General features: G+C 37.6%; 1 protein-coding gene across 1 annotated transcript in view; it reads left to right on the forward strand.

Moving 5' to 3' along the window:
* Positions 1-23,377, forward strand: part of LOC150107281 (protein Skeletor, isoforms B/C) — a 365,485-nt gene that overhangs the window by 11,303 nt on the left and 330,805 nt on the right. The window contains exon 2 of the mRNA XM_090391768.1: positions 8,127-8,264. Coding sequence (XP_090247894.1) covers positions 8,127-8,264 — 138 coding nt within the window. The remainder of the gene's footprint in view (positions 1-8,126; positions 8,265-23,377) is intronic.

The following is a 23,377-nucleotide window of genomic DNA, read 5'->3' on the forward strand; positions in this document are numbered from 1 at the left end:
AGCATGTAATTATCTCTCACTCACTAACCTCTAGGTTGCCTGGACCCTTGCTCACCTGCATACCCCCCCCCCCCATACCCCCCTCCTAAACATTCTGATTTCTCTGACTGAACTATCACTGAGCAACACTTTCACAAGACGACTATGTCAGCATGGTTAGCCTAGTGGGTTTGTACTTCACAACCATATGCTTAGGGATGGAGTGTCCTAGGTTCAATTCAAAATAAGGAAGAGGAGTTTTTGTATTGGTTAGCTCAACCTTAAACAATGCAGGCATTAGTGAGACTTAGTTAGCTGACGATGATATAGTCATACGAATAAAATACAAATGATTAAGTATCTTCAATGAGGACAGAAGGAACAGAATGGGCGGGGGGTGCTAATGATAGCAGAGGAATTGAAGCTAGAAAGAGTAGAAGTGCATCAAGAGGACAAGGATGAAGGTGGCAGTTCATTTGAAGCTGTCTGGTATGAGATATAGGCCAACAGGATGAAATATGTAATTGGTTGCTGCTATAATCCATTGGGTATAAGGGAGAACATAGATGGCATGCATTGGCAAAAAGCGCAATGGGTGTAGGTTGAGTAATTATTATGGAGGAGATAGGGAGAAGAAATATAGATGGGGTGGAGAAATGGTCACAAGGAGGGAAGGAAATGGAATTTATGCAGCTGTTGAGTGATAATTACTTCAGGCAGCATGTAATTGGTCATAGCATTGGTGAACTTTAAAGTAACCAATCTAGCTATGCTGCCTGCCCTTGGGGAAAGTGGTCATGTAGTCTTGAGCTGGGAGATTGCCAGACATGTAGAATTTTCTATTAAGAAGAGATATGTGGAAATACAAAGCAGGTTATTATGACAAACTGAGGAGTCAGCGTTCATTAGCCATGGCAAGAATTTGGAGACGGAGAAGAATTTGGCGGTGTTTGGGAGGTGGTCAAGGAGTTTTTTGAAGAAAGCAGTATCAGATTGCATACCCAGAGTCAGAAGTATTATTATTATTACTATTAAGGTTATTATTATTAACACTCGCAAGTCTCTAGCATTGTAAAGTTCCTGAAGTATGGTTCCCCCAATATGGTATACTGCTGATCTTTTCACCCCAAAATGCATAACCTTACACTTTGCCACATTAAACTGACATCCATTCTCCTTAGCCCAGTCTGCAAATCTATTCAAATCATCCTGCAAAATTTTGACATCATGTGTATTAACTATTGCTCTACCCAACTTTGCATCATAACAAATAACTGAACAGTTCCTCTCAGATCCTTTCCTATATCATTAATGAGCAAATTAAATAGCAGTGGTCCAAGAACAGAACCTTGCAGCACACCACTAGTCACATGCCTTCTTTTGGACTCTACTCCTGAATAAAGTACTCTCTGATATTTCTCCATCAACCACCTTTATATCCATCCACATTTGCTGCAGTTTACTGATTAGAATTCCATGTGGTATCCTGTCAAAGGCCTTTGCAAAGTATCACTGTCACTGTGTTATAAAACGTGAGCAAGTTACCGAGGCATGATCTACCCTTCGCAAAACCATGCTGCCTCCCCATACATTATCCCATTTCCTGTATTTTGCTCTTGACCAACTTCTTGAATACTTTGACAATGACTCCTGATATGCTGAATTAGTTGGTAATTTGCTACAACAGTGTTGGAGCCTCCTTTATGCAATGGAACTATTTTCTCCTCTTTCCACCTTGGGACTGACCCAGAGCTGAGACTTAGATTAAACAATATTGTCAAGGACACTGACAATTCCTCTGCCGCTTCATGTAAGATTCGAGCTGGTATACCATCCAATCCCACAGATGTATTCTATTAAGGTTCTGTAATATGATATTCACCTCCATTTCATTTACCTCAGTTCCTGTAGAAGCCATCGGTTCCCTCATTCCCAACATCACTGCCTGGATGATATACTCTTGCAAAGTTTTCACTTAGTAATTCTACTGTTTTGACTGATTCAGTTAGCTTCCTACCATCAGCATTCCTTAAAATCATTCTGCCATTATACAATTTTTCTTTTACTTTCAGCATATTGAAAGAACTGTTTGGGATTCTCTTTAGCCTGTGTTGCTAACTTTCTTTCATAATCTGCTTTTGCCTTTCTTATTACACTGGTTAACCTTCTGGCCTGTGCCTTGTACTGTTCATGTGCCTGCAGGTCACCTTTCTCCTTAAATTCCCTCCACCAGTACACCAGTACAGTTGACAGAGTGTAGCATAGAAGCAGCCTGCCTCAAGGCGTGGCTTAATCATTCAGTCATATTGGGATAGGCACCATTGCTATGCTAACAATTCCTGTTAACATACAAGTGTGGAAAGAAGTTTTTCCCAGCTTAAACTGATTAAAAATTATTTGCGAACAGCGATTACCCAAGAAAGTTTGGTTGGTCTAGCAACTATATCGATACAGGCAGACATAGCTTATAATTTAAATTTAGAAGAGCTTATAAAGTTTTATTGTCCCCGTAGAGCAAACATTTAATTAATATTATTATGTAATCGTTTTGCATTAATGTTTCTCTTGTAATGAAAACAAAATAGCAAATGGAGATTTTCCTGTATTTTTGTCTTATAATCCATCAGGGGTGATATTTAATTGTTTGCCTCAGGGCATGATCAAATCTGGCAATGTCCCTGCCCTCTAATTGTTTCTTTTTTTTGAAGCTCTAGGTTGATGGTGTTATTCATCCATTTAACTCCCATTTGACTTACTCTTCTGACCCTAAGTATGCAGTCAGCCATTACCTCCTCAAACACTCCTTTACCACTTCCCATGCACTATCAATATCCAGCTTTTGCAGTTTTACATGCCATGGCACCAATCCAAGCACTCTCCTATGCTTGTCATACTTACCAGCCAAATAATTCCATGTATACTCTGTCTTAACTTAAAATTTTCTCCCAGGTGAAGACGGTATGATCACTCTCTCACCAATTGTTGGCAACATGGTTATATTCGTTATAGACAAATTCTCAGATGCAGTTCCTAGATCAAGCACTCTTGAACCCCCTAGTAAACTCCATTACATCCTGTTTCAGGTAATTATCCCTTAGGAACTGCATAAAATTCATTTCCTTCCTCCCATGCATCCTCTTCTTCCAATCTATGTTCCCATAGTTGAAATCCCACATAATAATTACTTATCCTCCACTCATTGAGTCTATTTGCTATTGCATAGTATCTCCATCTTTTCCATGCCATGCTGATATAGCCCATGGAATGGAAAAGATGATAGTATGCAATAGCAAATAGACTCAATGAGTGGAGGATAAGTAATATTTGGGATTGCAACTATGGGCCTCAATTTTACCAGATAGTCTCAAATATGCTGTTTTCACTGTCTTGGAGTTGAACTTCTACTCTCTTTGGTTGCAGGTCATCAGCTATTATCAATAACACTCCCCCCCCCCATTCTTTTTTCTCTCTCCTCCACGAACGCACTATATCCTTCACATTCTATCCCACTAACTATATCATTTTTTGTTAGCCATGTCTTATTAATGCCAATGTCCTTTGGCCACGATGAGCCAACCAATGTCAAAAATTCCTCCTGCTTGTTCCTAATGCTCGTGGCATTAGTGTGCATAAAGTGCAAAAGTTCCTTAGGCCCACCCCTATCTTGACACTTTTGTTATGTCTTCTGACTGGCCCTGTCATAATTAGTTATATTATTTGCTTATCTTACTTATTCTCAGCTATTCCGTTGCCGACAAATTTATATTCTTTTAAGTCGACTGTGCCAGCAAGCAACTGAATTCAGACACACAATTTAAAACTACTGAAAAACAATATAGGGATCAAGTGGTTTGCAGCCATGTTCCCCCTTTCTTAGTTGCTAATGGATTCCCCTACTATTTATGCATGGTCCGAAATTTAACACGTGTAACTCAATTCTCAGAACAATGACAGACTCGTGGTTTGAATTAAAGAAATACATTTATTTAGACAAATACATATATACACTTTAGTTAGAATTTCCAATTCTAAAGAGTCTGAACTCCCCCCCCCCCCCCCTTTAAGTTAATGTATCCAAAAGGTTTACTCTAAAATCTTATACTAGCAATCTCATACTCTTCTTAGTGTAACCTACGTTCAGGCTCAGTTAATTCTTACAGCGTGCTCAGTTCCCATATATAGGAATAACACATATACATAGATACATTCTACTATCCTAGTATGGAGCATATCAGATGTACTCCGTCTTGCAGAATTTACATGGGACAATATTTTCTCTTATACTCAGGCTTTATCCTCCCCCAAAATTCAGTTAATATTCAAATTTAAATTTAACACAATGATATAAATGTTTCTTCCAACATAAACAGTCCGAAACCTTGGTTCCCAGCTCAGCTTAAGCTTAGGGTGCCACTTGCTCTTTAGACGTAGACAAAATGTCCAAAAGAAAACAGTTCTTTAGATACAAAAATGGAAGTTGACTATATGGAGGTCCTTAACCTTCTGATTCCTATATCCTCTTTGGTTATTATTCAATTTTAGTACAAAAACTTGCACCTTACCGTTCTTACTTTTCTGGTGGTAGTTGGAATTTCCTTAACTAGACTTCTGGGTTTCCTCACCGTATATTTCTTATGGCGTCTGCGACATACTTCTATCCTTTTTGAAAGAGGTTCACCTCTTCGCTGATTTATACGTTGGCATGGCTAACCAACGGCTCTTTTCTGGAACTCTGGCCGCATTCCTCACCTCAGTTATGGCTACAGTCGACGCGGCACGTACAGCAATGGGCGAATGTTGCTGGGTACAGCTGTCCAGCACTTGGATCAGGAACCAGGAACAGAAAATATGAGAGTGATTGAATTCCGCGCCGAAACCCATATAGCTAATGTGAGCATCCTCTCTTGGTGACTACGTCATGCATATAGCGGCGGCCAATTGGTCACCGCAGCTCCGAACTGTTTTTGACATGGCTCAATACATATATTATCTTATATACATCTTTCAGCATTTATTCATAATCTTCCTTTGTTAAATAATCCACAAACATTATCTATTTAAATTATGGGTTTCTCAAAAATTACTTAATACCTACTAGAAAATTGGTTAGACACAGTTCTGAGTTACCAATTTTCTTCTGGAGGCATAAGCATGTCCATATCCATGGTTTTTGTAATGTTACCTTATGTTGGGTCGGAAATAGGATGACTCATTAAAAGTGAATTGGCACTTTTTCCGACACAACACTTTATACTAACAATCCCATTCTGGTTTGTTACCACTGGTTCTAACTCAGCCACATTATACACATTCTTACACCCAACTGCCTCACTGATGTCTGCATATCCACTCAATAGCTTACCCATCCATCCTAAAAGCTCTAGTTTTCCTGATTCTGCACATCCACTTTCACTTCATTCAACAACAATTTTTCCAGTCTCCAAACACCAAATCCATTCTGATGCAAACCATTCTTCTTGTATAAGTCCTTTTGCCTGTCAAACTCACTCCACACCACTCCTCCTGCATAACCTATGCATAGTCATTTGCTATTATGGCCATCCTTCTCAGCTCTACTTTGTCATACCATAGCAACAGACTCACTATCTTAACTCTCTCACTCTTTTCTTTTGCTACTTCCAGTAAATCTTTCATGTATCATTCATTCTGATCACTACGATCATTTCTTTCACTCTATGCTTTTGTGCTCAAATAGCCTCACTAATGTTATTAATTTTCGCACCAGGAAAGCATGATTTTGTCAAACTCTCATTGATTACACCTTTTACGATTGAATTGCCATATAACACTTGCTCCTTAATTTTTCTTTCTCTCATGGTCATACCCTCATTTTTCTTATCTTGCACCTCTTTCTTTTTGTTATCAGCTGATCCACTCAGTACACATTTTTGCAATCGCTCCAGCTGCTGCTTTGCCCTATGTATCATTCCATGCAGCCGTGCTATCTCCCTCACTGCAGCCAACTCTTCATTCTTTACATCAGTTAAACTGTTCTTTTGTTTGACGCTTTTACTCTCACTTTCAACCGTGTCGCATTTAATCTCGCTCTCAATGCTATCTGCCGTGAGTTTAAGACAAAGAAAAAGTTGAGGAAACATGAAGGTTATCAACGTGCCCATTAGCTGTACAAGATGCAGGTAAGAAAGATGACTCTATGGTAACCAGGCCAAAGCTGAACTATGAGAAAAAGCTCCTTGATGGGGCCAAAAGAAATCCTAAAGATTTCCTTCTCTATTTGGCTAGGCATATTGCATATTGAAGGCATATTGCAAAACGTCCAATAACAGCACATCAGATTACATAGTTGTTGAAAAACACACTAACAAGAAGACATAGAGAGGTTACTGTAATAAGAGTTACTGTGTTATTGTGATAAGGGCACATCTGGACTACTGCAGGAAGATCTGAATTTAATGGGGATGAAGTTGTGGAGAGGATTTAGAGGCAGTGAGTGACAAAGATTGTGGAAGATCTATGGAATGCTCCCCATGAGAATAGATTGATGGTCAGTGGGTTTAAAAAAAAAAGCTGTTATGTGGAAAAGAGGAGATATGATAGAAACATAAATTATTAAAGGGTTTATAGGATTTGCACTGGAGACTTTTTCAGTACATGGCAGAAAAGGAGAGAGAGAATGAGGGAGTGGAAATTTTGTAAGATTGTGGTTAGCAAGGGTATTAGGACTAGATTTTTAGTTTGGAGGGCATGAGTGGTTGGAATTGGGTTGCCAGAGGTGTTGGTGAGTGCTTTATCAGTGAATGAGCTTAAGGAGAGATATGACAAGTATTGTGTGAATAACAGATTTCCTGCAATGAGTTTTCTGGCTCCATGGTGATACCTGTATAATCATAATAATGAACAAAAAGTCTGATAATAAATATCAGGACTACTTTGCATGGATTTGGTCACTTAGGTTTCTTGGGGGATATGCAAAAATGTTGGGGATGATTGAATGGTCTGTGGTGCAATCTCTAACAGTATAAACTGAAGACTTGTGGATTACAAAGTTAAGTTAATTGGCAGTAACAAGGAGATATGATAGAAACATAAGTTACTAAAGGATATTTTATAGAGTAGGTGCTGAAGAAAGTTTCCAATGCATGTAGCAGTAAAAGAAAACAGGGGATTGTTTCCCCCCCCCCTTGGAATTAATTATGTAAGAATGTGGTTAAAGGATTTTTTTTTTTTTTACTTGGCAAGTGGTTAATTGGAATGGGTTTCCAAAAGCAGTCTTGAGTGCTTTGTCAGTGGATGAGTTTCAGAAGATATGATAGGCATTGTGTGAATAATGATTGATTGATCGGTTTAGAATTAAAGAGCATTCATTACATTCAGTTCGAGTTCATTATTTAATAATGTACTTACTGATCAATGAACATTATTTGCACATAATGTTGAAATTTGTTTATTGTATATTGATATTTTCAATAATATATTAAATCCTCTATTTAATTAGATAATTTTTTAGGTTAACCATCATCCTTAATGATATGTCTATTTCTGAAATGATGCATATACTACTTTCACAAACTTGTGCATATACTACTTTCAAAGATTCCCTGGTTTTTGTGCTTTGCCACTGATAATAAACAGGAAAACTTTTCACCATCCAGTTTTGCATTATTACTTTGAAAGTTACATAAAAATATGGTCATTAATAGGAGGCATCCTGCATTCATATAACATTAATAATTTAATGTTATATGAATGCAGGTTGCGATGGGTCTTTTGAGTCCATGGAGGCCTGAATAATAATAAAAAATTTTAACAGGCAAGAGCTAACACCCCCCCCCCTTCCACAAAAAAAAGGTATGGAGGTGAATGACCTAATTAATTTGATAGGAAATTACATTTTTATTATATCCATACTAGAATGAAAGTAAACTATTTTGATTTTGTTCAGTTTCTTTCATACATCCCCCCCCTCCTTAGTTAAGAGGTTCTACCTTAGTAACTGCTATATTACAGCAATTGTTTAGTGAACCTTCTGAAATGAGTCTTCCAAACTATGAAGGACCAATGTTGTTGTTGTTGTTGTTAACCTGAGAATTTTGTTTTAAAGAATTTCTTGTATTGAGTATTTCAGTAATGCAAAGTATGTTTCATACTTTATTCATTTTTTGCAGAATTTGCAGTTGCCAAGTATTATGGGAAATACATTGGCGATTTCATTACCCAGGCTCATAATGTGAGTGGAAAAGTTTATGTGGCAAATGATACTACCTTCTATCTAGTAGGTTTCAGTTATGATGGTCGAGGACCTAGTAAGTATAATTCTAATTTTATGAAATAATGATTATTTTGGATTTTATTTCTTTTAATCTAGTATATACTAGATCATTAATAAATTAATGAATATCTAGTATATATATCTAGTGTTAGCAGAACTTTGGCCATCAGTCATTTTAAATAATATCATTTTGAGTAGAGAGTATTGATAAAAAAAAAACAAGAAAAATGTTAATATCAGTGATATATATTGAAAGTGTGGTGGGGAAAGATCAGTATTGCCTTATTTAGATCTACATTCTTCTGATCTTTCACCATCACACTTTCAATGCTTATGTGTAGTCCTTATAGGACAAAGTGTGAGATTGAAAGCCTGCAGAAGTGTCAAGAGAATAACTGAACTGAGCATGATTTTTTAGGTTAACCATCATCCTTAATGATGTGTCTTTAAGAGGGAAAAAACCAAGTGATCAGAGGTAAAAAATAATGATATAAATAAAGAGAAAGAGGGTAAGAAGATAATTTTTATAGTGATTCTATGAAGAGAGTACTTCATGAAAATGCAATGGGGAAAAAAAAAAAAGAACAAAAGGGTGAAGTTTGTACATCTGCTTTCATGCTATGATAGAGGCAAACCAAGAAGGAGGGCAATAATAGCCAATGAATCAATACACAGGCTGTGCAGAAGGAATGATATAGCATTTCTAGACCTGTGATCAGAGTTTGAGGAATGGAAGGATTTGTGTAATGCTAATGTGTATTGCACTTGATTAAAAAAAACAACAAAAAAACTGGAAAATGTTAATATCAATGATATATGTTGAAAGTGTGGTGGTGGAAGATTGGGAGAATATAGAAGACCTAAATAAGGAAATGGTGTGCTTATGTGTAGTCCTTATAGGACAAAGTGCAAAATTAAAAGGCTGTTGGTGTGTGCAATGAGAGTCTCTCTCTCATTGCACATTCCAACTGTATTTCCAGCTAATCACGATTAAACTTATGAAGGCTTCTACAAACAATGACAGCAACACTGCAACAAAAATGAATCTCCCTCATAAAGCAGTCCCATTAAAAAATTTGCTTCACAAATAGACACAACACCCAAACCAAGCCAGAATCTATTTACTAAAAACTCGCTTTCACATCCACTTTACTAACATATGTGGCATAAACATAAATGACATCCACCATCACTTGCAGTCTTCCAGACCAGACATCCTATTTTTGACAGAAACCCAGATTGCAACTGCATCTACTACCTTCCACCTCCAGTGCCCAAACTATACACTTCGATTCTTTTCGGCACAAGGGTGGTACCTGTATCTTTGTGAAATCCAACATAGCCTGCCAGAGAATGGCTGATTTAAAATACTCCGCTTTTGACATTCTCTGGCTCTAGGTTTCTTAGACTCATTTAGCATCATTTATTTGTTGCATTTACCAGTCTTCAAACACTGATAACCATTCTGATCATGTTCCTTTCCATGAAACTCTACCATCTGTATTACAGTTATCCAAATAGTGAGGTCATCTTCCTGGCAACCTCAATGTCCACAATTCCAACTGGCTTCCCTGTTTCAACACCACTGACCAAGCTGAACGAGAAGCAAAAGTCTCTACCACAAGTAATGGTCTAACAGGTCTATCTTTTGACAGGATACCCCATAGAACACTGTTACACAAATTGGAGCAGATGGGAATGGATATTAAATTGGTGATATGGATAGGAGAATGGCTCAGGGAGAGATACCATAAGGTGGTGTATGGAGGAGCAGAGTCCAGAATGAGGCAGGTGACCAGTGGTGTGCCTCAGGGCTCTGTGCTTGGGCCAATGTTGTTTAATTTGTATATAAATGATATAGGAAACGGCTTAAAGGGAGATATTCAGTTGTTTGCTGATGATGCAAAGTTGTGTAGTGCAATAAAAAATCAAGCTGATGTTGAAAGTTTGCAGGAGGATTTAAATAAGCTGGTAAAATGGGCAAAAGAAAATGGATGTCAGTTCAATGTGGAAAAGTGTAAAGTCATGCATTTTGGGATTAAAAGATTACCAGCTGTGTACTACATTGATGGAAAGGTACTCCAAGAGATTGATGAGGCTAGGGACTTAGGGGTATTGGTAGATAGGGAGATGAAGTTCAGAGGACACATTGCTAAGGTGTCCAAGATTGCACATAGGATTACTTGGTTGTTGAGGAACACACTGACATCCAGAGATAAAGAGGTTATTATTCCCCTTTATAAAGCATTGATACTTCCACATTTGGATTACTGTGCTCAGGTCTGGTCACCTGGATTCCTTGGAGATGAGGAGGCTGTGGAGAGGGTTCAGAGAAGAGTGACCAAGTTGGTGAGTGATATAAAAAATGCTCCCTACATTGATAGATTGAGAGCTTGTGGATTGCAGAGATTGGTTGATAGGCGAAGAAGAGGGGATATGATAGAAACATTCAAATTACTAAAAGGTTTTTATAGGATTGATGCAGGGGAAATGTTTCAGCTGTGTGATAGTGATGGAAGAACAAGAGGTCATCTGTGGAAATTAAAGAAGAGTGTGGTTAACAAAGGTGTCAGAACAAGGTTTTTTGCCTGGAGGGTGGTGAATGAGTGGAATTCATTGCCTGACTTACTTGTGAGCTCTTCGTCTGTAAATGAATTCAAGAAGAGATATGACAGATATTGTTTTGCTAGTTTGGGTCTCCCGCGATGAGTCTACTGACTCCATGGAGATACCCGTAATAATAACACAAATCGTACACCTACCTACTTGAATTCCTGATAACCTGCTTTGCTTTCCAAATACTCTGGATCTCTTCTTGACCAGTTCTCCCAGATACACTGTACAGATCACCTCATCTCTCATCAACTCAGATCACAATCTTGTACGTCTCCTTTCTCATAGAATGTTCTGCACCCACCCACCCACTCCAACCTCATGTTCTCTGGCACTACAAAGGAGCCAACAAGGATGACCTTCAGAATTTCTACACCTCTTTTCCTTGGTCTGACTATTGTTTCTGCTCATCTGATCCTAACAGCTGCTGCTGTGAATGAGTTACAGAAATTATTCTCACAGGCATGAAAACCTTTATCTCCGATTCAAGGGATAATCCTCATTCACTTTCCAAACCCTGTTTCAACTGAAAATGTACCCAAGTATTTGAAAAAAAAATTTACTTACTGCAAGCTTCATACTCTGCTTACACCAAAGTATGCAACATATGCAAATCGGTTATCAGCAGATCCAAATCTGTTGATTAATTTTAATGGTATAGATGTGAACACAGACGATACGAAAATAACTATTTATTAACTTATTGCTGATATTTCGCTGGTATTCTATCCAGCATCTTCAGAGCACAAAAACAGTTTGTCACAGTACGTGAGACAACCACAATCTGGTCTCCTGGCAGGTTCCAAGGGGATAAAGAAGCTGTGGAAAGGGTGCAAAGAAGAGTTACAAAGATTATATCCAGATTATGGGATTTAGATTATGAGAACAGATTGCGAGTATGTGGATTGCAGACTCTGGTTAACAGGAGAAAGAGTGGTGATATGATAGAGATCTATAAACTTTTGAATGGGTGTTATAGTATTTCAAATGATGAAATTTTTCATTATATGGAAGGCAGGGAGAGAACACAGGGGCATCCATGGAAGTTAAGGTTGTTCTCAGTCAAGAAAGGGGTAAGAGCTAGGTTTTTCTCCCAGAGAGCAGCGAGTGAGTGGAATAATTTGCTCTTAGGGGGTAGTGAGTGCATCTAGTGTAAATGAATTTAAGGGAAAGTATGATAGCTGGGTTGGGTAATTTATAGCCTCCTTCGATGAACCCTTGACTCCCCCTGGAGGTCTCAGATAATAATAATAACATTGGGACTAGTCAACACAAAGACTTAGTCCTAATTAGTTGCCATCTATGTTGGGGAAAAAAAAAACAAACAGAGAGAAAGCAGGTATTAATTTGGTCTTAAGATGACTGTCTCCCAAATCTTTGGCAAATTATGCAGCCATACTTGTTGAGGTTTGGAGTATGTTTCAAGGCTTCTGTTGATTCCAGGAACAACCTCTCTGACTTGTAAAAGCTTCTGTGCAGCACTTTTCTTTTTTCCAACTTGTTTTTTCCAGTTTTGAAAAAAAACAAAAGGGCTGAAAAGAACAGTTTGCCTCCTATTCAAATGTAATCTGCACCTTCTGGTCCCTCACTAAGGCTATTGGATGCAACTTCTGCTCTCCTGCACTTTCACCCCTCCTCTCATGCTGATGGCACCACTGTTACTTCCCCTAAAGATTAAAGCTGACCTCCTGGCATCATTATTTTCCTCAAATTCCTGCACTGATGACCAAGAGAAATCACCTCTTACTCTACCAGAATCCAAGAACTATATGCCTCCATTAGTTTTCAACAAAAAGAAATCGGAGGAAACTGCTAAAGAAAACTTGGATACTAAAAAGACTTCTGGTCCTGATGGCATCTCTCCTATTGTTCTCAAAAATTGTGCTCCAGAATTAACACCCATCCTGCAGTGCATGGCAGCATTCTCACATTCATCCTATTATAAAAAAAAGGTGATAGAAGTCTACTGTGAAATTACTGACCAATTGCCATCATTTCTGTCCTCTCCAAAATAATGGAGAGAGTCATCAATAGCCAACTCCTCTACTACTTAGAGGCCCTCCAGTTCCATCCAGGTCACTGAATGGTGCCATTCAAGATCCACAACTAACATTATAGCTTACATCACCCACTGGACATATGCTATGGAAAGGTTCGGAGAAACTTGTTCTGTCACCCTTTATTTCCAAAGCTTTTGTGTGTGGTATCATGGTCTGCTCAACAAATTGCTGTCCTTTGATCTCCCTGCCACCCTCTGTAATTGGGTAGCCAGCTTTCTCTCTGGTCATTTTCTGTGAGTCATGGTAGATGGCATCCTCTCTTCAAGCTTCACCATCAATACTGGAGTGCCTCAAGGCTCTGTCCTATCATCTACTCTCTTTCTCTTATTCATAAACAACCTACTTGCAATCATCACTAATCCTAAGTTTTAAAAGAGGTAAACCGTGAGTAGACATATCGGTACACAATAAATAACGGAAAAAACTCACGTAGAAAGATTATTTATTAGTATAATTTTCGCCTGTGTGTCACAGGCATCCTCAGTACATTAAGCTAAAAATTAAACACTAACTGACAATTCCAAAAAGTGCCACTTAAGTAGCTGCTGTAAGATAACTAAAAAGGTCAATAACTTTCCCCCCAAAAAAAAAAAAAAAAAAAAAAATTAATATAATAAAAAGTGAGGAAAGATTAGCTGATTTGTAAAGTACTATCTCCCATAAAGGGGACAGACGTAAGCCGTCGGATCTGTTTAAGTTAGGAGAATGAAGTAGAGTTTCACATGTTTCTTTATAAAGGTGTTCCATGAGAAACTGACTTTTGTGAAGAACTCTTGTCTTTCTCCAATGAACTCTGTGTCTAGTGAAGATGGCATGTTCAGAAAGTCCAGACTTTTCAGGTTTAAAGCATTCAATATAAGATTGGTGTTCTTCTAGCCGAATAGAGGCAGATCTTCCCGTTTGTCCGAAATAAGATAATCCACAAGAGCACGGAATCTGGTAGACACCTGGATGATTAAGATGTGGAAGCTTGTCCTTAGGAGAAGTGAGAAAGGTGGAGATTTTTCTAAACGGGCAAAAGGCAACAAAAATATTCAGTGGTTTTAAAACTTTTGCTATACGTTCACTGATACCTTGAACATAAGGGATAGTAATGCGCGTTATTTCCTCTGTGTTTGAAGAGGAAGACATTAAAACTACTCAAAGTTCTTTCAATGAAGCAATTCTTATAACCATTAGATAGAAAGGAAGAAGTTATGTATTATAGTTCTTTCTGTAAAAGATCGTCTGTAGAACAAAAGGAGTGGGCCCGATGAACCAGTGTTTTAATAGTTCCTGCCTTTTGACTGGGATGGTGATGAGATTCTGCATGGATATAATGGCCTGTATGAGTCTTCTTTCTATAAACTGAGAAATGTAGGTTACCATCTAGTTGGCGAAGAATTAGAAGATCTAAAAGGCTAACTGCTTATTTGATTCTATTTCTAGGGTAAACTTAATCCTAGGATGAAATGCGTTTAACTTAGTGAGAAATTGTTGAAGTTCATCAGAAGAGCCATTCCATACAGCAAAAATGTCATCGACATATCTGAACCAATGCGTAGGTCTTGGAGAAATATTGTCAAAGATACGTTGTTCAAAATGTTCCATAAAGAAATTGGAGATAGCAGGAGAAAGAGGATTACCCATTGCTGTTCCTTCAATTTGTTGATACAACTTATTTTTAAAGGAAAAATAACCAGAATTTATTACAAAATCAAATACGTGTACAATGCCCGAAGGAAATTCCTGTTGTAGTAATTCAATACTTTCCGAAAGAGGCACATTTGTAAATAAAGAAACAACATCTAAACTGATCATGATATCAGAAAAGTCCAAATGAAGATCTGAAATTTTATTTTTGAAATCCAAAGTATTTTTTATATAAGTATCAGTTCTTCTAGTTGAAGAGGAGAGTAAATTAGATAAAAATTTTGAGATTTTGTAAGTGGGGCACCCTATACAATCTACGACTGGTCTCAACGGAATGCCTGGTTTATGAACTTTCGGAAGACCATACAATCTAGGTGGACGACCGAAGAAGGTTTTAAGTTTTTTCTTTTGATCTTCATTCCATGTAGATACATTATCTATAAGAGAATTAAGTCTCTTCAATTGACTCCGGGTGGGATCCGATGTAAGAGGCCTATAAGTTGAATAGTCGCAAAGTAAAAGAGACATTTTTCTCTCATATTCCTTCCTATCTTGAATCACTATAGCCCTCCCCTTATCAGCTTTCGTAATTATTAAATTATTGTTATTCTTCAGTGATTTCAATGCTTTAACTCAGAGTAAGAAAGATTAGGACAAGGAGGCTTGGCATGAAAAAGAATTTGTGCACATTCAAAACGTAATCTGTTGGCTGTTTTTTGGGATAAGGATCGAATACCCCTGTCTATGTTATGAAAAAAATCCATAATTGGCACCTTATTCTGCGTAACAGCGAAATCATATCCTTTTGATAAAACAAAACGTTCACAGTCTGTTAGTGGACGTCCGGAAACATTTATGACTACTTTATCTATTTCAATAGTATTATTACTGGATCTAGGTAAGCTGACTAGTGATTCAAATTTGTGTTTTAGCTTGTCACGAGAATCATTAAAGACCCTTAAGTAAGAACTCAAAGATATGCGCATTACAGTAGTAAAATTTTCAACAGTTAAAACAGATTCCAGAGCATTTTTTATATCCATAATTTCTTTATTTAAGATGGCAAGAGAAATAAAGAAATTATGGATATAAAAAATGCTCTGGAATCTGTTTTAACTGTTGAAACTTTTACTACTGTAATGCGCATATCTTCGAGTTCTTACTTAAAGGTCTTTAATGATTCTTGTGACAAGCTAAAACACAAATTTGAATCACTAGTCAGCTTACCTAGATCCAGTAATAATACTATTGATATAGATAAAGTAGTCATAAATATTTCCGGACATCCACTAACAGACTGTGAACGTTTTTTTTTTATCAAAAGGATATGATTTCGCTGTTACGCCGAATAAGGTGCCAATTATGGATTTTTTTCATAACATAGACAGGGGTATTCGATCCTTATCCCAAAAAACAGCCAACAGATTACGTTTTGAATGTGCACAAGTTCTTTTTCATGCCAAGCCTCCTCGTCCTAATCTTTCTTACTCTGAGTTAAAGCATTGAAATCACTGAAGAATAACAATAATTTAATAATTACGAAAGCTGATAAGGGGAAGGCTATAGTGATTCAAGATAGGAAGGAATATGAGAGAAAAATGTCTCTTTTACTTCGCGACTATTCAACTTATAGGCCTCTTACATCGGATCCTACCCGGAGTCAATTGAAGAGACTTAATTCTCTTATAGATAATGTATCTACATGGAATGAAGATCAAAAGAAAAAACTTAAAACCTTCTTCGGTCGTCCACCTAGATTGTATGGTCTTCCGAAAGTTCATAAACCAGGCATTCCGTTGAGACCAGTCGTAGATTGTATAGGGTGCCCCACTTACAAAATCTCAAAATTTTTATCTAATTTACTCTCCTCTTCAACTAGAAGAACTGATACTTATATAAAAAATACTTTGGATTTCAAAAATAAAATTTCAGATCTTCATTTGGACTTTTCTGATATCATGATCAGTTTAGATGTTGTTTCTTTATTTACAAATGTGCCTCTTTCGGAAAGTATTGAATTACTACAACAGGAATTTCCTTCGGGCATTGTACACGTATTTGATTTTGTAATAAATTCTGGTTATTTTTCCTTTAAAAATAAGTTGTATCAACAAATTGAAGGAACAGCAATGGGTAATCCTCTTTCTCCTGCTATCTCCAATTTCTTTATGGAACATTTTGAACAACGTATCTTTGACAATATTTCTCCAAGACCTACGCATTGGTTCAGATATGTCGATGACATTTTTGTTGTATGGAATCGCTCTTCTGATGAACTTCAACAATTTCTCACTAAGTTAAACGCATTTCATCCTAGGATTAAGTTTACCCTAGAAATAGAATCAAATAAGGTTAGCCTTTTAGATCTTCTAATTCTTCGCCAACCAGATGGTAACCTACATTTCTCAGTTTATAGAAAGAAGACTCATACAGGCCATTATATCCATGCGGAATCTCATCACCATCCCAGTCAAAAGGCAGGAACTATTAAAACACTGGTTCATCGGGCCCACTCCTTTTGTTCTACAGACGATCTTTTACAGAAAGAACTATAATACATAACTTCTTCCTTTCTATCTAATGGTTATAAGAATTGCTTCATTGAAAGAACTTTGAGTAGTTTTAATGTCTTCCTCTTCAAACACAGAGGAAATAACGCGCATTACTATCCCTTATGTTCAAGGCATCAGTGAACGTATAGCAAAAGTTTTAAAACCACTGAATATTTTTGTTGCCTTTCGACCGTTTAGAAAAATCTCCACCTTTCTCACTTCTCCTAAGGACAAGCTTCCACATCTTAATCATCCAGGTGTCTACCAGATTCCGTGCTCTTGTGGATTATCTTATTTCGGACAAACGGGAAGATCTGCCTCTATTCTGCTAGAAGAACACCAATCTTATATAGAATACTTTAAACCTGAAAAGTCTGGACTTTCTGAACATGCCATCTTCACTAGACACAGAGTTCATTGGAGAAAGACGAGTTCTTCACAAAAGTCAGTTTCTCATGGAACGCCTTTATAAAGAAACATGTGAAACTCTACTTCATTCTCCTAACTTAAACAGATCCGACGGCTTACGTCTGTCCCCTTTATGGGAGATAGTACTTTACAAATCAGTTAATCTTTCCTCACTTTTTATTATATTAATTTTTTTTTTTTTTTTTTTTTTTTTAGGAAAGTTATTGACCTTTTTAGTTATCTTACACCAGCTACTTAGGTGGCGCTTTTTGGAATTGTCAGTTAGTGTTTAATTTTGAGCTTAATGTACTGAGGATGCCTGTGACACACAGGCAAAAATTATACTAATAAATAATCTTTCTACGTGAGTTTTTTCCGTTATTTATTGTGTACCGATCACTAATCCTATCCACAACTTTGCTGATGATAGTACTCTACACTATCCTACTCATTCAACAAACCATGCAGTACTCTGACATCTCAGGCTACAAGGTCATCTGTAACCAGTACCCTAAACATTGATTTTCATACTATCCTTCAGTGGGTTGAGGACAATCTTGTCATGTTCAATGCCACCAAAATGTAGTCTGTTTCTTTCTTACATAAAAGCGATCTCAGTTCACCTACCCTTACTCTCAGTAACATACAAATCACCAGACAAGGTCAAATCTCTTTGCTTGGACTAATGTTTACCTCCAGTCTCTCCTGGCATAAACACATCACATCAATAGCCACCTCAGCCTCTAAGAAACTAGGCATTCTCTTTCATTCAAAAGGATATTTTACATCCAACCAACTCTTCATTATATAATAATCTGAAATCTGCTCATATTTAGAATACTGCTCACATATTTGAAGTAGTGCACCTAAAACTTCCCTTAAAATCCTCGATGCCATAGAGGAAAGCAATTAGGCTAAGAGACTTGCCGGCCTGGTTGACTGAGTGGTTAGCATATCTGGTCTCCAGCCAAAATACTGCGGGTTTGAATCCCTCTGTAAGCATGGATGTTTGTGATTGTCTGTGAAAATACGAGTGGTTGTGGTCGACAGTAGATGGTGAAGATGATGAAGGTAGTTGCGGTTGGTGGAGGCGGAGAGTTGTAGAGTAGGTACCCTCCCTCGATGAACCTTTGGACTCCCTGAAGGTGTCACATAATAATAATAATCTCTCTATCTCACAGGCAGTGTTTCAGCACTGTGTCTGTTCTACAGGTACTTATATGGTCACTGCTCTTGAATTGGCAACAATCCTTTTTTCACTTCTAGCTGCACCTGTTAATACAAGAGCAGCTGTTGCCTAGCATCCATTTACTGTGCAACTGCAAACGCACTGAACCTGCTTCTCCTCTTCCTGTTTTATTCTGTCCACTTGTGTCCTCTGAAACAGCCTTCCTCATGAAGTATTTCAAAACAATTACAACTTGCAGCTCTTCAAAAAGAAAAAAAAAACACCAATAAACATCTATCTCAGTCCTCATCTGCACCTCATACTTAAAGGTCTTATAGGTCTCTCGACCTCTTGTGTATGGAATCAGTATTAAAAAAATAATAAGAAGTTGAATGAATTTGGAGTTGGTGGGGAAGAGAGAGGTTTGTTCACTGAGATTGTGGACATGTAAAGTCAGGAAAACTAAAGAAATTAGGGCAGGTGCAGGTAAGTGTGTGTGTGTGTGTAGGCAACCATGAGATGAATGAGTGTGGGAATGAACAACAAAAAAAAAAAAAAAAAATGCAGAATCTAGTCTCTCGGGCAACAATATCGAATTGGCACTCAATTCAGGATGTAAAGGTGGTTGGTGACCTAAGGGGGGATACTACAGTTTCTATATACTAATGTAGCCAATGTATATAAAGACGAATGTAGCCACCTTAGAAGACTTGTCCATAACTAAGGTGGCTACATTGCCTCCAATTGGGGAAAATGATAATGTAGTCTTGACTGGGGAGGTAGCGAGACAAGTGGAATTTGCATTTAAGTAGGGGTATATGAGGAACTGCAAGGCAGGTGATTATGGCAAGCTTAGGAGGATGCTCAAAGCAGTACCATGGCATAAAAATCTACAAGGGAAGAATGTTTCCAGTGCATGGGAGATAGTCAAGGAGTATCTGAAGGAAGGAATATCACACTGTATACCCATGGTCAGGAAGATAAATCAGGAGTTAGATGGTTGATTATTATCATTCAGCATGAGGTGCAAAAAAAAAAAAAAAAAATGTTGAAGGGCACATAAGGAGAAAGGTGACCAGCAAGCTCATGAACAGTACAGTGGTCAAGCATGAAAGGTTACCTTTGACCAGCATGGTAAAGAAGGAAAAATCAGATTAAAAGAAGAAATTAGCAGAACAGGCCAAATGAAAATCCAAAACTTCTTTCGTTGTGTGTCAGCTTCTGTTGCGGCAAGAAGGAGGAAGAATGGCTATGGAAGGATAACTTTAATGAGGACTGATGGTAGAGAGGTGACAGCAGCACTCAAAATAGTTAAGCTACAGCATGACCACTTTGCAAGGGTAATATCATCCCAGTCAGAATATTGCTGTGGCACAGAGGGCAGGTACAGATGTGAAACAGATGTTGATGAATTGGAGGGTTGTTATATTGCAGAATCTCAATGCAAATACAGCTTTCAGATTAGATGGTGTGTCAGCTTGTGTTTTAATGAGAATGTGAAAGGGAACTTGTGATGCCTGTGGCTAGGCTGTTTAAGTCTGCTCTGGCAAAAAAAGTACTGGAAAAGTTTGGTCAAAAATAAAATTCAGGAATGGGGTGCATAAGAACATGATATTCTGAGGGACAGCTTGGATTTATGTGACAAAGATAATAGACAGGAGTATGATAATAATAGATAATAGAGTTACAGCTGAGTTGGATGAGGGAATGGCTGCATGATGACAGTGCTGGATTTTGCAAAGGTGTCTGGCAGGATACTACATAAGTCTGTTGTGCAAACTAGAACAAATGGGGGATGGACATGAAACTGATAATATGGATACAAGGGTAGAAGATGGACAGATAGTAAATGGAGGAGCAGAATCCAGGAGAAAGCAGATGACTAATGATGTTGCTGATAATGCAAATATGGGTAGGGTAATAGTTAATCAAGGGATGTAGAGATTTAAATAGGCTGACAGTATGGGAAAAAAACAATGGATGTTAATTTAATGTGGAAAAGTGTATAGTTATGCATTTTGGGATAAAAAAAGATTACAAGCTGTGTACCACATGGAGGGAACTGTACTCCAGGAAAGTGGTAGAGCTAGCGATTTGGGAATATTATTAAAAGACACCTCCAGGGAGTCAGGGAATCATCGAGGGAAGCCACATGCTACACACACCAGCTATCATATACTTATTCTTGAATTCATTCACATTGCTTGCACTCACAACATCCAATGGCAGTCTATTCCAATCATGCAGCACCCTAAGCGAGAAAAATCTAACCCTCACTCCCTTCCTAGCAGCATTCATTCTCAGCTTACAAAGATGCCCTCTTGTCCTTTCTCCATCCTCCATAAATTGAAAAATCCCATCAGTTGAAATCCTGTATGACTCTTTCAGAAGTTTTTAAGTCTTAATCATATCACCCCTTTTTCTCCTGTTTGCTAGCGTCTGCAGTCTACAAATTCTCAGTCTGTCTTCATAATCAGTATCCTACAATCCTGATATCGATTTTTAACACTCTCCTTTGCATGGTCTCCTGGTTTCCATTGCGATTCTGATATATTGGAGGGAGTGCAAAGGAGAGTGTTAAAATTGATACCAGGATTGTGGGATACTGACCTTGGACTACTGCATATAGTAGTCCAAGACCTTGTAAAGAGGCAAAATGACATCCTTATCTTTACATGTGAACATTCATTTCAGCATTGCAATTATCTTTTGTGTTGTATTTGCAATCTTTGTAATTATGGCCCCTGAACTTCAACTTCCTATCTACTAACACTCCAAGATCCTTAGCATCATCAGTTTCTTCAAGCATAATCCCACCAATATAATACGACATTGGATATCTAATCATGCTGAAGTGAATAACTTTACATTTACTGACATCCATTTTCCCATGCCCACAATTCCAATCTTTGCTTCATGACCCCTGAACTTCAACTTCCTGTCTACTAGTTAGTTGAAGAGAGTTGAAATTTAGAGGACATATTGCTAATGTAGCTCATAAGATTACTTAGCTATTGAAGAACACATTAACAAGTAGAGATATGGAAGTTGTTTTTCCTCTTTATGAGGCTTGATACATCCACATCCAGATTACTGTGTTCAAGTCTGGTCTCATGGGTTTCTTGGAGATGAAGAAGTGGTGGAGAGAATCCAGAGGTGAGTGACAAAGATTGTGAGTGGTCTGTGGAATGAGTTTAGATTGAGAGTTTGTGGATTGGAAATGTTGGCTGACGGTAAAAAAGAGGGGTTGTGATAATAGCAGTTAAGTTACTTAAAGGATTTTATAGTATTAATACAGAGGAAATATTTCAGCACTTGGCTAGAGAGGGGTGTGGACAAGAGGTTGTCCTTGGAAATTTTGTAAGAGTGCAGTTAGCAAGGATGGAGAACTAGATTTTTTGCTTGGAGAGTGGTGAATGAATGGAATATGTTTCCAGTCAGTTTTGAGTGCTTTATCTGTTAATGGATTCAAGGAGAAATATGATAGACATTAAGTTGATAGTTTGGATCTCCCACAATGTCTTTGGATTCCATTGAGGTGCCCGTGAAATAATAATCTTCTTCTTCTTCCTAACATGAGACCAGAACAGGCCAAGTAGCCTGTTCTGGTCTCATGCCATCTCTTTCTTGGTCTTCTGATTCTTCTTTTTCCACTTATTTTGTATCTGTATAATATTTTTGGTAGCCTGCTGTTGTCCATTCGATTTAAATGTTCTAGCCATTTTTGTTTATACTGTCTTATTTAGTAATTAATTGGTTTTATTTTCAGGGATTGTAAGATTTCTTCATTTGTTTTGTGGTCCCACTTGGTATATCCAGCTGTTTTTCTGAGGAACTTCATTTCTGCTGTTTGAATTCATTTTTCATCTTTCCTTTTCATGGTCCATGTTTCACTTCTGTATAGTAGAGTTGGTTTTGACAAGACGTTATATAGTCTGATTTCTAGTGTGTTTTTGTAGGATGGCTTAAATATATTATTTATTATGCCATTTACTTTGACAAAGTTTGATATTTTAGTGTCTGTCTTTTTCTTCTTCGTATGATAGTTCACATCCTAAGTATCTGAAAGTGTTGACTTGTTCTAGTATTTTATTATCTATCACTATTTTACTTCTTATTGGGTTTTCTCCTTTGAATGCCATTATTTTTGTTTTTTCTTTAGATATTGTCATATTATATTGCTTTGAGATATCATTTAATGATTTTAATGATCTTTGTAAGTCATCTTCTGATGTAGCTAATACTATTTGATCATCTGCAAATAGGAAACAGAAACCGAAACTAACAGAACTGTTATCAGTAGGAACGTGGAATGTGCAAACACTCTCTGGATGTCAGGAAAATTAGAACTACTTCATGAGGAAATGAAGAGAGATCGGTGGGATATACTAGGATTGGCAGAGATGAGATGGACATGATCTGGAGAGATTAATGGATGCGAAGTAATATGGTCAGGACATGACACCATGTACGAAGCAGGAGTTGGCTTCCTTCTTAGCAAAAGAGCTCGAGAGGCACTGTTAGGCTACAAACCAGTTAATGAACGAATCATAGTAGCAAGATTTCAGGCAAAGCCATTTAACATATCAATAGTCCAGATATATGCACCCACATCTGACAGCACAGATGAGGATATTGACTTATTCTACAAAGATCTGACAGAGACAATAGAAACAGTACCAAAGCAAGATGTGCTAATTATTGAAGGAGATTG

This window comes from Typopeltis vanoorti, chromosome 4 (genome assembly GCF_054136105.1).
Source record: "Typopeltis vanoorti isolate ZY-2024b chromosome 4, IOZ_Tvanoo_1.0, whole genome shotgun sequence".
Classification (NCBI taxonomy): domain Eukaryota; kingdom Metazoa; phylum Arthropoda; class Arachnida; order Uropygi; family Thelyphonidae; genus Typopeltis; species Typopeltis vanoorti.